General features: G+C 35.9%; 1 protein-coding gene across 1 annotated transcript in view; it reads left to right on the top strand.

Moving 5' to 3' along the window:
* The window catches only part of GTF2A1 (general transcription factor IIA subunit 1), a 44,337-nt gene that overhangs the window by 23,971 nt on the left and 5,809 nt on the right, over window positions 1-14,557 (top strand). The window contains exons 7-8 of the mRNA XM_030319723.1: window positions 1,567-1,887; window positions 7,418-7,507. Of these exons, the coding sequence (XP_030175583.1) occupies window positions 1,567-1,887; window positions 7,418-7,507 (411 nt within the window). The remainder of the gene's footprint in view (window positions 1-1,566; window positions 1,888-7,417; window positions 7,508-14,557) is intronic.

The following is a 14,557-nucleotide window of genomic DNA, read 5'->3' as shown; positions in this document are numbered from 1 at the left end:
AGGAAAGAGAAATGGTTATTTTCTTGAGGAACTTAGGTACTTTAAAAAAGAGACACATAAATACATAATGTTTGTATAATAGTATGAAGATAGAGGTAAGATCAGAGAAGCATTAATCCATCTGATTTACAGCTTTCCAGATTTTCTCCTGCTATTACTTTTGGGTTTCACTTGATACTACTCTTCTACTTAGAATGTCCTTTGGCCTTCGTTCCAGCAACTTCCTCCACTCCCGCTGCCCCCCAGGCAAACCAACCAACTGACCAAATGGAAAAACCTGGCTAATCTTCCAAGCACAAATGAACTCAAGTATTAACCTATTAGGAAGGCTTCTCTGACCATACCTTGTCCCTCAAGCTGAATTTAATACTCTGTCCCGTGTTTTCATAACATCATATCATATTTCTGTTACACCTTCTGTCTTTTTTTTTCTTTAAAGTTTGTTTATTAGAGCGTGCAAGCAGGGGAGGGGCAGAGAGAGAGGGAGAGAGAATCCCAAGCAGGCTGTGCACTGTCAGCATGAAGTCCAGAGCTTGAACTCTGAAACCAAGAGTTGGACACTCACCCAACTTGAGCCACCCAGATGTCCTTAAGCCTTCTATCTTCTTGAGTTGTTTTATTGCTTTGCCTATGCACCATTAATCTGTAAACTTCTTAAGAGAAATATTGTTTTATCTTGCATTCCTTGAAACTAAAGGCAAGTAATTGCCATTCATTGTTTTTATTTATCACTAGGAAGTCTCTGCTTTTTATTTATTAAGAAGTATAATTATAAATATGTTTATTATAAAAGATATAATTAATATTTGTTGGTATGTTCTTTTTGAGTTGTGGTTTACCTTAGAATTCCAGATGCTGAAAGGAACTTGAGAAATTGATCTGGTGTGGTTGCATGGTGAGAATCACCTGGGGAGCTTTAAATGATTACATTTCTGCTCACACCAGTTAAATCAGAATAATAGGACTGGGGCCCAAGTACCAGTATTTTTTAAGTTACCAGGTGGTTGTAATTTGCAGCCAGGTTTGAGAACCATTGATCCTAGTATAACAGTGAAGTGACAAAAGCCAAGGGAGGTTAAGTGACATGCCTCTGCTACATCTCTATCTGGGATCTTAGACAAAACTAGGACCTAAGACTTCACATTTCCAGTGCGGTGTTCTCCACAGGGAGGCAGTGTAACATAATAATTAGAGCAAAGTCAGAAAGTCTAGCTTAAGATTTTGCCTTTTAGTGACTGGCAGGTTGGTGAGTTACTATACCTATCCATACATCAAATAAATAAACTTATATGTAACTCTTAGTCCAGAATCTGCCATGTACATATACATAGCAAGTGCTCAGTAAATGAAACAGTTATTTTCAGAAAATCTTTTTTCCTTCAGAAATTTGGTAAAATGGAAGTGGATCAGTATACTAAACATTCCTTTTATGCCTTGGTAGTTTTAACGGTGTGAGATACTGTTATTTTTGGTGACTCTTCAGCTTTTAGGTCTGTCTGTGTACCACATGAAACTGAGCTGCTTGGTCCTCTGACTAGTTTCTAATATGGGTTTCTTTTGCCTTAGGTACTGGCCCCTCTTCCTGGAGGGATTTCACCACAGACGGGTGTCATCATTCAGCCACAGCAAATCTTATTTACAGGAAATAAGACTCAAGTTATACCTACAACAGTGGCTGCACCAACACCGGCACAGGCACAGATAACTGCAGCTGGCCAACAGCAACCACAGGCCCAGCCTGCTCAGCCACAAGCTCCATTGGTGTTACAGGTTGATGGAACTGGGGATACGTCATCTGAAGAAGATGAAGATGAAGAAGAAGACTATGATGATGATGAGGAGGAAGACAAAGAGAAAGATGGAGCTGAGGATGGGCAGGTAGAAGAAGTAAGTTTGTAGTAAAAGACTTGAAACGAGAAACTATTAGTTTCTTTTACCCGGTGCCAAACTGATGAATTATATTCTATTTTTTTCAGAGGCCGTTAGGGTATTATACAATACAGATTTTAATATAAAGTTAGATTTTTAACCTAATAAGGGTTTTAGATTTTTCTGGTTGTATTTATCTTCATGAAGTATTGTTTCATATAGCTGACAATAAATGTGTATCAAATTGAGTTGTATTTATAAAGGGGGTGGAGACAGTACACGTAATGCTAGTTTTCTGGCTTATGCATTCACGATATAGTTTAAACATACGACATTGGTAGAACAGATAAATATGGTCAATCTTTTGCTTCAGTAATTAGAAAGGTATGGCAACATTTGGGAAGAGAGGAAACTTGAGAAAAAAGCTGAATGTGACTTCCTTTTGGTCTGTATTCCATATCAGTTCCTTACATCACTTTATCTACTCTTAGTGTCCATCATGAGTTAAGCAAAGTATTCTTTCTTAGTCTTTCTTAGTTATGTATTTCTAGAAGCGTATATCTTTGTTTATATATCTTTGTTTTCCTTAGTGTTCTTGCTTAGTTACTTGTGTTCGAGGTGACATTTGTCTTAACAGTTTTCGTTGTTACTGCTTTCTGCAACCTAAGATGTAAATTTGTTTATCCTAGTACAAATTTCTTTAAATTATCTAATTTTTTTTAAAAAATATTTAAGATAAAAACATCCTTACATCCACCTCTAGTTAAAAATAATCCTATACTTTGTTCAAGTCCCCTGAGTGTCTCGCCCCAATCCCCATTCTCTTCCCTCTTCCTTCTGTCATCAGAGTAACCATGCTCATGAATTTTGTGTTTACCATCTGTATTTATATTCCTGAAGAGCATATTGTTTAATTGTGAATGCCTATTTATAACATAAATGGAGTAATTTCTGTATTCTTCTGCAGGTTGACTTTTTTTTCCCTCAAGGTGGTATTTCTGAGGTTCACCTAAGTTACTGCATATACCTAGAATTATTTTCACTGTTGAATATACCATAGCTTATTTATCCATATCTGATGTGATGGGTTGTGTCTACTTGTTTACTGTTATAAATATTTTGGAGTGTGTCTTCTGAGGACACACGCATGACTTTCTTTTAAGTGTTATACCTAACCATTGAATTACTAGATTCTAAGGCATGCACATCTTCAGCTTTACAATAAAATGCCAGATTGTACTAATGTCTTCACTGATACTTGATATTGTTAGGCTTCTTAATTTTTGGCAGTCTGATAGGTAGAAAGTGGTGTTTCTTTTTGGTTTTAATTTGCATTTCCTTGATTAATCATGATATTTATCATCTTTGATTCTTTCATGTTTTCTCAATTGACAATTAAATATTAAAAAGGGCAGCTTTTCTTACCTCATTGGCTAAACCTTCCAGAACAATATTGATTAAAAATAGCAGGCACCCTTATCTTGTTTTTGTTTTTTTTTTAAGTTTATTTATTTATTTTGAGAGAGTACGTGCGTGCAAGCAGGGGAGGAGAAGAGAAAGACGGGGAGAGAGAATGCCGAGCTCCACTGAGTGTGGAGCCACGTAGGGTTCAATCTCAGGACCCTGGGATCATGACCTGAGCTGAAATAAAGAGCCACATCAAGAGACGCTCAACCACTGAGCCACCCAGATGCCCCTTTCTTATCTTATTCTTAATCTTAAAGGGAACCCTTTCTATGATTCACTATTTAATATAATGTTTACTATAGATTTTTTTATGGATATCTTTTCTCTGGTTAAGGAAGTTCTCTTTTATTCAAATTAACTAAGAGCTTTGCTTTATTTTTTATATAAATAAATATTGAATTTTATTAAACACTTTTTCTGCAACTATTAGATCATCATACAATTTCTTATCCTTAATCTGTTATTTATAACTAATTGCACTAATTGGTTTTCTACATGTAAACCAATTTTGTATTCCTGGGATAGCATGACTTGAGTATTGCCCTTTTTATGAATTGCTGAATTACTTACACTTAGTTCAGGATTTTTGCATGTATATTCATGAACAATACTGTCTGATTTTCTGTTCTCATACTCTTTTTACTAGGTTTTCAGGTTTATGATAGTCTTATAAAATGAATTCTGGCAAATATTCCATCTTCCTTGGACTTTTTTTTTTCTAAGATTATACTTAATTGTTCTGTGAATATTTGTTAAAGTATGCTGTTAAAAATATCTGATGCTAGTAATGTCTTTACTCTGTTCAAGTATCTTTCTTTTTGAGACTGAATAAGTTACATTTTCTAGTATTACATATTTAAATGTTTAATTAGCATAAAGTTAATGATAATCTTTTTGGTGTCAGAATCATATGTAGTCATTTCCTTTTTTTTAATATTCTCATTTCTGATATTATTTGTGTCTTCTTGCCCTTCTTTTCTTGTTCAGTTTTGCCAGAGGCATATTGATTTCATTGATGTTTTTTAAGAATCAACTTTTAGCTTTATTCTCGTTAGTGTATTTTTTTCTATTTCATTAATTTTTGTTGTGACTAAACTGTTTCATTTGTAGAGAATATGATCTGTGTGACGGGACTTGCTTTATGTGGTCACTATTTGCATATGCTTCTGTATATTTGAAAAGACTGTTTTCTGCAGTTGTTTTGTTGTCTTCTGTATGTACCATTAGAATTAGATTGTTAATCGTTTTCTTTGGATAGTCTGCTTACATATCTAAGGTAAGATATGTCTACCTTACTGAAATTTTTTGTGTGCTGACACCATCATTGATTACTGAGTGAGATATGTTCAGATCTCCTACTATGATGGTGGATTTGTTTTGTTTTCATTATGCTTTTTATAATTTGAACCTAAAAATGGATGTACATAAGCTTAAATATGTGTTTCCAGTGAATTGAACCATTTATGATTATATAGTTTCCTGTTTTATCTACAATTTTTTTCCCCATACAGTCTGTTTTGTGTGACATTAATAGAGCCATATCAACTTTGTTCAGTTAGAATTTGCCTGCCTGGTATGGCTCTATTCATTCTTTTACTTCGACATCTTTTTGGATCCCTAAGTTTTAAGCGTGTCTTTTTTATGTGAAATACTGCTATGTATGCTGTCATGTTACAAAATTTTTATATGGGCCAAGACTATTCAGTAGGAAAGAATGGTCTTATTCAACAAATGTAGCAACCAAATATCCATCCGCATGCAAAACAGTGAAGTTGGACCCCTACCTCACACCATATACAAAATTAGCTCTTAATGGGTCAAAGACCTAAATGTAAGAGCTAAAACTATAAAACTCTTAGAGGAAAACAGGACAGAAGCCTCACAACACTGGTTTTGTTAATAGTTTCTTAGATGGGACACCAAAAGCACAGGGAATAAAAATAATAATAATAATAACATGGACTTAATAGATTAAAAACTTATGTGTGTCTAAGGACTATGTCCAAAAAGTGAAAAGACCGTCTACAAAATAGGGGAAAGTATTTGCAAATCACATACCTGATTAGAGCTTAATATCCAGAATAGAGAGCTTTTAAAATTCTACAACAAACAACTCTATTCCAAAATGAGCAAAGGACTTAAATAGACATTTCTCCAAGGAGGATATACAGATAGCCAACAAGCCTGTGAAAAAATGTTCAATATTACTGTTTATTACAGAAATGCAAATCTCCAAACCACAAAGAGATACCACTTGATGTTTACCGGGATGGCTGTAATCACAAAAGAAAAAAGGGAGACAGATGTGGGGCACGCCTGGGTGGCTCAGTTGGTTAAGTGTCCGACTCTTGATTTTGGCCGAGGTCATGATCTGACAGTTGTGAGATCAAGCCCCATCTCAAACTCCACACTGAGCCTGTATGGGATAGTCTCTCTCTCTCTCTCTCTCTCTCTCTCTCCCCCCCCCCCCCCCGCCTCCCTCTCCCTCTCTCCCTCTCCCCCCTCCCTCCGCTCCCATGCACTCTCGCAGAAAAAAAAAACAAAAAAACAAAAAACGCTAATAAGAGAGAGACCAGATACTGTTGGAGATGTGGAGAAATTGGAATTCTTGTGCATCGCTGATGGAGATGCAAAATGGTGTAGCTGCTGTGGAATATGGTTTGGGAGTTCCTCAAAATGTTAAGCGTAAAAATATCGTATGACCCAGCAATTCTTCTAAGTATATGTATAGGAAAATTGAAAATAGGTATTCAAACAGAAGCTTGTGTGTGAATGTTCAAAACTATTTACAAAATCCAAAAAAAATGTAAATAACCCAAATGTCTATCAGTTGGTGGAGGGACAAATTAAAATGTGGTTTATCCATACAATGAAGTATTATTTAGCCAGGAAAAGGAACAAAGTACTGGCTTATGCTACAGCATGGATGAACCTCACTCATTATAAGTTAAAGAAACCACAGCACAGGTTATATGTGTATATTGTATGTTTCCATTTATATGAAATATCTAGAGGTAAATATATAGTGACAGAAAGCAGTAAGTCGGGGGCTGGGAAGAGGTGGGAATGGGGAGTGACTGCTTAATGGTAAAGGTGATGAAATTATTCTGGAATTAAATAGTGGTGATAATTGCACACATTGTGAATGTACTAAGTATGATTGGTTGTACACTTTAAAATGGTTAAAGTGGTGAATTTTATGTGAATTTTACCTCAATAAATTGCTTTTACATTTACGTTGGTGATATCTATTTTAAATGAAAGAATACATATACATACACATATATGTGAGATACAGGGCTAGTTATAGACATAGACTTAATGTCACCTTATTTTCCTTTCCACTTTTATTTTGTCCTGTCTTCTCTTTCTCTGTTAATTAAAAATCTGGGTTATATCTTTTATCCTCTCAAATAACTGAGGTCAAATTTAATATCTTTGGTCATTTTATACACTAGTTAGATCTTGGTCTTTAATTCTTTTGGGGACTGAGATCCTTTCCCACCCTTCCACACGTCCCCTTTTCATTTGAATGCCTTAGGTAATTATACTGCAAGCCTCCACCATTACCATCAGAATGGTAGACCTGCTAATATTATAAACAGTCTTAGTCCTCAGTGTTGTATACACAAGCCAGACTCCTAGCCTGTTTTAGAGCCCCTTTTTCCTCCAACTTCACCATTTTTTTCCCCTTTTACTCTGCTACTTCTGGTGGTACATAATGCCATTATCTCATTAAACCTTTGTATTTTCTTAGGTCCCCTTCTAGGCATTTAAACAGTTATTGAAGAGAATAATCGTGTGCTATTCTGAAAGAATGAAGGAAATAAAATCTCTTTTCAGACTTTAAAGTTATGTAGCTTAACTACTTTAATTTTTGGTTTCTTGCTGGCATTTCAGTAACCTTGGCAAAGTCTTAACCATAGCTGATTAACAATATGTTTGTGGTGTATATGTGTGTGTGTGTATGCTTCTATCTGACCCTTCATTCTCAAAGAACATCAAAGTCACTGTGTATTAGAAGGGGCTTTTTCTAGTAACACATGAAGTACAAATAAATCCTGTTCTTTCTTATTTGTAGGAGCCCCTCAACAGTGAAGATGATGTGAGTGATGAGGAAGGACAGGAACTCTTTGATACAGAAAATGTTGTTGTATGCCAATATGATAAGGTAAGGATTTTATCAGATTACTGACATTTTTTTGTTATGATTTCTTCCCTAAATATCTGTTCTACCTTGTTCAAACATTTGGGCAGCTAATTGATGCCTCTTATATTCAGTATAAACAGTGAATGAAAACATTGTTATAGTTGATTATTTTAATAAAATGAGAAATTATTTATGTAGCTGTACATTTGAAAAATGTTACAGTAAAATCATGAGAGGTAGGCGTTTTCCAATTTACTCTGTCTTCCACTTGTTAACAAAGTAAACAGAGCCACTTTGAGGTTGTCCTTTAACATTAATAATCTAGTGGAATAACCCCATTTTCCCTTTAGCTTCAACTACTTTAAAACTAAAAGGCTTTAATTGAATTCTGTCACTTTTTTTATTACTAAGGACAGAACTAGGGCAATAAACAGGACTGATAACAAATAGATGTGTTTTTACTAAAAATCATTTAAAAAGTTATTCAGCTTTGCTTTATTTTGGTAGCATTAGGTATTTTTAAACTAGGTGTGTGAGAATTGGTTATTGAATCTTTGTTTTCCTAGTTCTCCAGAAGGATGCTACCATCCAAGTATCTTTGTTGTAGTTATAGGCATTATTGTTGAGATTTTGTTACTTACTGAAACATTTAATTTGGAATAAAATTGTTTGCTGATTATAATCATTAAATTTATAATAAATCTACAAAGTATATTGCATTTATAATTTAATTTCAGCAGTGGTCTTTACAAAATGATGAAAACCCTAACCGAAGCAATTGGGTTTTTGTTTGTAAGCACCACTCATTCATGAAACAAATACTTACTAAGTATCTACATGTGCCAGGCACTGGAGCTGCAATCATGATTATGCAAAATTTGTGCTCTGCATGAATTTCCTTAACAAATGATGAAGAGCTTAAATTTGTGTTGCTTCTATAGAAATGAATTTCCTAAGTAGCCATGCTTATTGCAAAGAGAACTGTAGGGAAATGTCAAAACAATGAATCTTAACATTTTGTAATGAAAAGGTAAAGTCAAACCAGTTAACTTATCAGAGAGATTATGGAATAAAGTCCGTGAGGCCATTGATACCGAATTACCAGAGCATCCACTCTTGTACTGTGTGACTTTTGGATAAGCTTCTTAAAACCTTATGTTATAATAAATGTAATTTCTTGTTACATTTATGTAGAGGAAGAGTATTAAGGTTAAAATAGATACCAATAAACCTTTGTTGTCAGGAAACGTGAAAGGAACCTCATACAACTAAATTATCCAGAACACATTTTTTTTTTTTTTTTTTTTTTTTTTTTTAAATGTTTATTTATTTTTGAGAAAGAGCTTTCAAGCATGCAAGCAGGGGAAGGGCAGAGAGAGAGGGAGATAGACAATCCCAAGCAGGTTCTGTGCTGTCGGCGCACAGCCTGACGTGGGGATCGAACTCATGAAACATGCATGAGATTATGACCTGAGCTGAAATCAAGAGTCAGACGCTTAACTGATGGAGCCACCCAAGCACCCCCAGAACACAATTTCACGATGACAAGAGGTCAGATTTATTGGGCTAGGGAGGCCTTTACCCTAGCTAGATTGAAGAATATACTTCTCAGTATTTTCATATTATAAGAATGGTTGTATTCTCCTTTGTTATAAATTGTGCATATAATATTTGAAATGTTCAAATTGGTTTGATTTGCTCCTAAAAACATTTTAATGTTTTAAACAGAAACTCAAAATAGCTGTAAATAGTATATTGAATGATAAACAATTGTAAAGTTTACAGAGATCTAATTTGTAGAATCAAATGAGTTCTGGAGGGCTGGGCTTGATGTTTTAGTCAATGATAAAGAACGCTGGTGTTCTATGAATTTGTTAAAATAGGGTTGGATATAGTTTGAGCAACTTGTATTTTAGGATTTTATATTTGAAGCCTAAACTTTAAATTTCAATAATGAGTCAATTTTAGAATACATTATCTTATTTATAGAAAGAATAATGAGGGGCGCCTGGGTAGCTCAAGTCGGTTAAGCGTCCGACTTCAGCTCAGGTCACGATCTCGCGGTCCGTGGGTTCGAGCCCCGCATCAGGCTCTGGGCTGATGGCTCAGAGCCTGGAGCCTGCTTCCGATTCTGTGTCTCCCTCTCTCTCTGCCCCTCCCCCGTTCATGCTCTGTCTCTCTCTGTCTCAAAAATAAATAAACGTTAAAAAAAATTAAAAAAAAAAAAAAAAGAATAATGAAGTCAGTGTTGCCAATCAAAACCATAGTTAAACCTAATAATGAGGCAGAGTTCTCTCTTATTATGAATAAAGACTGATGGCATTAGGTGTTGAGGCTTCAGCTTTATTGGTAATTTTACTTAATATGCTTGAAGTGTTGAGTATATGGACTATTATTTGATCCTGAAACTTTTCTACATTTGCTTTTTGCATGTTGTCTTACAGCAGAATGCCATCCATTTCTTTACTTGTCTGGGGAACTTCTTTTTCTGGGCTACTCATCACTTTCTTGTTTATATAATCCCATTGTCTTTCAGGTTGCAGTCACTTGCTTCATGCTGGAAATAAATTTGTGTACCCATTTTTGGATAGCTACTACTTTCTCTGTAGGAGTGGTAAAGAAAAGAGGAAACAGACGTCTTTTCATTCAACAGAGTGTCTATGATGTACCAGGAAACTGTGCTAGGAGGTTGACATACTCTAGTGAACAAAATAAAACAGTTCCTTCTATTAGGAAGTTTAGTCAAGGGAAACAGATGCTAAAACTTAATAATAAATTATTATGGTATGTTAGAAGCTGATAATTGGTATGGATAATTGGTAGGAAAGGGACAGGTTACAGTTTTTAGTCTTATTAGATCTTTTGAGAAAATAACATTTGAACAAGACTTGAAGAGAGCTGGGGTACCTGGGTGGCTCAGTTGGCTGTGTCTCTTGATTTTGGCTTAGGTCATGATTTTCATGGTAATGGGCTCGAGCCCCACGGAGTGGAGAGCCAGCTTGAGATTCTCTCTCTCTCTCTCTCTCTCCCTCCCTCTCCCTCTCCCCCTCTCCCCCTCTCCCTCTCTCCCTCTCCCCCTCTCCCTCTCCCCCTCTCTCCCTCTCCCCCTCTCTCCCTCTCTCCCTCTCTCCCTCTCTCCCTCTCTCCCTCTCTCCCTCTCTCCTCTCTCTGCCCATCCCCTGCTCACACTCCCTTTTGCAAAATAAATAAACTTAAAACAACAACAACAACAACAACAAAAACCTCTTGGAGAGAGTTAGCCTTGTCATTATCTGGTAACAGAGCCTGCCTGTTGTGTGTGAGGAGTGGCACAGGGGCCAGACCAGAATTGTTGGACTGGGGATGCAGGGGAGGGGATATAGTAGTAGATTAAGTCAGAGGTAAGTGGGGGCAGGTGGTGTGGAACTTCGCAAGGATGTGGGTTCTTGTGCGTGAATTGGGAAGTTACTGGAAGGTTTCAAATAGATAGATGTAGTTATCACTTACATTTTAATTCTAAAAGGATTACTTTGCTTTCTTTATTGAGAGTAGATTGTGTAGAGGAAGCAGAGGTGAAACAAGGAGACTAACAGGATGTTGTAATCCAAGTGAGAGACAGTGGTGAGTCAGGCTTGGGGGATAGTGTTGGAAATGGTGAGAAGCAGCTGAATCTTGGATATGTCTTGAAGGCAGAATCAGCAAGATTTTCTCTTCCTGGCTATGTGGTAGAAAAGAAAAAGAGGAATCAAGAATGATTCCAACATTTTTTGATGAGGACCCAGAAAGAAGAATGGAGATGCCATCAGCTCAGAAGGGAAAGGCCGAAGATGGAGCAGGTTTAGGAGAAGAGAGTGATTGGTTTGGGATTTAAGTTTGGTATGTCTTTTGGAATTCAAATCATCCATCTTAAGATGTGAGGTTTAACATCTTATCTACATAGTGTATTTTTCACCAGAGCTATAAGACCACTTAATGCAAGAGTTTCTGCCCAGTCTACAGTTTTAATTTTATGTTGCTCTATTTTCTTGTATTAAGTAAGAAAAATTTGGTAAATATTAAATGTGTATATAGTTTAACTCAGTGATCTAGGGGAAAAGTATGACAGTTTTCAAATACATGAAGGGTATATATATATATATATATATATATATATATATGTGTGTGGGTGGGTGGGTGGGTGGGTGGGTGGGTGTGTGTATTTTGTTTGTTTTTTGTTTTTTTAATTAAGTCCCTGAAGGTAGAGTTAGGATCAGTAAGTGGAAGTTTCGAGAAAGCAGATTTCAGTAAGCGGTAAAATATGAAAGACTTGTAGAGAGCAGCCCCAGAATGGAATAACTTAATTTGCAATTCTTTGACACCCCCCCCCCCCAATCCTACTTAAGCAGACAGTGAACAGCAGTTTGCCAAGAATATGCTATGGAAATATTTGCATTGGGAAGTTAGACTGTGGAATTTTAGGAATGAGTTCTCAGAACGTATCTGTACAAGTGAACATTTCTGGATAATTATATGAAATGACCTGATTTAGTAAAAAGTGTGTTGGACCAGAACTTGAGAATCATCTTTGTCACTTATTAGCAATATACCCCTGGTCAACTCATTGAACGTCTCCAGGCATGATTTCTTCTTTCGAATATGAAAGCCTAACCTACTCAATTTTGAAGTCACTTTAAACCAGAGAAGAGGGAGAACGGTTGGTCTTTCTTTGAAGATGTGGAGCTTGAACCGAAAATTGAATGATACATGGGACTTGGAAAAGGAAGAAAGGTCATTTCAGTTGATTAAATTTTGTGACTTCTTTTTCCCCTTAAATCCATGAATTGCAAACAACTAAAAACTATAAATGAAAGTAAAGATGGGAGTGCCCAAGGTCTGGTCCAGTTTGAACACTGCCATTCCCCCTTTGGCTTAATTGCAGATATACATAGTTTTTGAAATCTAAGTAATCAGATATATTTGTTAAATACTGCCAAGCATAAGGTTCCACGTTAGGTCTTAAGAAAACAATGTTTTACTTTGGTAGGAGAAAATAATTTATATATATATATATATACTTAGAAATGATACTAGAAATGTGTTTAGGAATACCACTGAAAATTAACAATTAGACTACTTTTTGAGGCACCTGGGTGGCTCATTTTGTTATGCATCTGGCTCTTGATTTCAGCTCAGGTCATGATCTCATGGTTCATGAGATTGAGCCCCGCATAGGGCTCTGCGCTAACATTGCAGAGCCTGCCTGGGATTCTCTTGTCTCTCACTCCCCCAACCCCCACCACGTGCATGCGTGGTGCTCTCTCTCTCTGTCTCTCTCTCTCAAAATAAATAAATTAAAAAAAAAAAAAAGTACTTTTAGCTGATGTGATTAGGGAAAGTTTTGAGAATAGTTATTTTTGAGGTGGATCTTGAAATAGGAATTGAATTTGTAAAAATGGGAGCAAGGGATGAGACTTCTTTTGATTGAAATAAAGTCTTTGAGAAATGTGGAGGTAGGAAATAAGCTTGGAAGGTGAGTTGTTACCAGGTCATTTAGAAATAGAAAAAGTCAAGCAGAGGTGATTGGTTTTTTTTTTTAGATTTTTTTTTTTTAAATGTTTGTTTATATTTGAGAGAGAGAGATAGAGTGGGAGTAGGGGAGGGACAAAGAGAGGGAGACACAGAATCCAAAGTAGGCTCCAGGCCCTGAGCTGTCAGCACAGAGCCCGATGTGGGGCTTGAACTCACGAACCACGAGATCATGACTTGAGCCAAAGTCAGACGCTTAAGTGAGCCACCCAGGCGCCCCTCGAACTCTTGTAAAACATAGAAGAGGGAACATTCTACTAAAATCATTTTGTAAGTTCAATATTACCCTGACACCGAAACCAGACAAGGACACCACAAGAAAATCATAGTAGGCCAATATTCCTAATGAACACAGATGCCAAAATCCTCAATAAAATAGCAGCAAGCTGAATTCAACAATGTATTGAGATGATCATATACCATGACCAGGACCAAGTGGTCTTTATTTTAGGGGATCCAAGGATGATTCAACATACACAAATCAATCAATGTGATAAAAAAATTTTTAAACTTTTTTAATTAAAAAAATTTTTAAACTCTTAAGATCATTTCAGTAGATGCAGAAAAAACATTTGGCTGAATTCAGCATGCATTTATGATAAAAATTCAACAAAGTGAATATTAGAGGGGCTGTATGTACCTCAACATAATAAAAGGCACTCATGACAAACGTGCAGGTAACATACTCAAAGATGAAAAGCTGAAAGCTTTTCCTCTAAGATCAGGAACAAGATGGGTGTTTAATTCTTGCCATTTTTATTCAACATAATAGTAGAGGCTCTAGCCAGAGCATTTAGGCAAGAAAAAGGAAATAAATAGCATCCAAATTGGAAAGGAAGAAGTAAAACTGTCACTATTTACAGATGACATAGTATTACATATTATATATAGAAAACCCTAAAGACCCCACCAAAAAAACTAGTAATTCAGTGAAGTTGCCAGGTATAAAATCAATATACAACATATGTTGCATTTCTGTATGCTAATAAACTATCAGGGAAGTCAAGAAAACAATCCCATTTATAATTGCATCAAAAAGAATAAAATACTTTGGAATGAATATAACCAAGGAGATGAAAGACCTGTGCACTGAAAACTGAGACATTGGTGAAAGAAATTGACGAAGACACAAATAAATGAAAAAATATTTGTGCTCATTGATTGGAAGAGTTAATATTAAAGTGTCCATACTACGTAAAGTGATCTACTGATTTAGTTCAGTCCCTACCAGATTTCCAAGGGATTTTCATAGAAATGGAACAAAAAATTCTAAAATTCAAAAGACCCTGAAAAACCAAAGGTAACTTAAGAAAGAAAGAGGCATCATGCTTTTTGATTTTATTCTATATTACAATACTGTAAAAAAACAGTATGGTATTGACATAAAACCAGACGTTCAGATCAGTGGAACAGAAGAGAGCCCAGAAATAAATCTACATATACATAGTCAATTGATTTACAACAAAGGAGCTAAGAATATACAGTAGGGAAAGGACAGTCTCTTACATGAATGGTGCTGGGAAAACT

The sequence above is a fragment of the Lynx canadensis genome, chromosome B3 (assembly GCF_007474595.2).
Source record: "Lynx canadensis isolate LIC74 chromosome B3, mLynCan4.pri.v2, whole genome shotgun sequence".
NCBI lineage: Eukaryota > Metazoa > Chordata > Mammalia > Carnivora > Felidae > Lynx > Lynx canadensis.
This window is presented reverse-complemented; position numbering and strand designations above follow the sequence as displayed.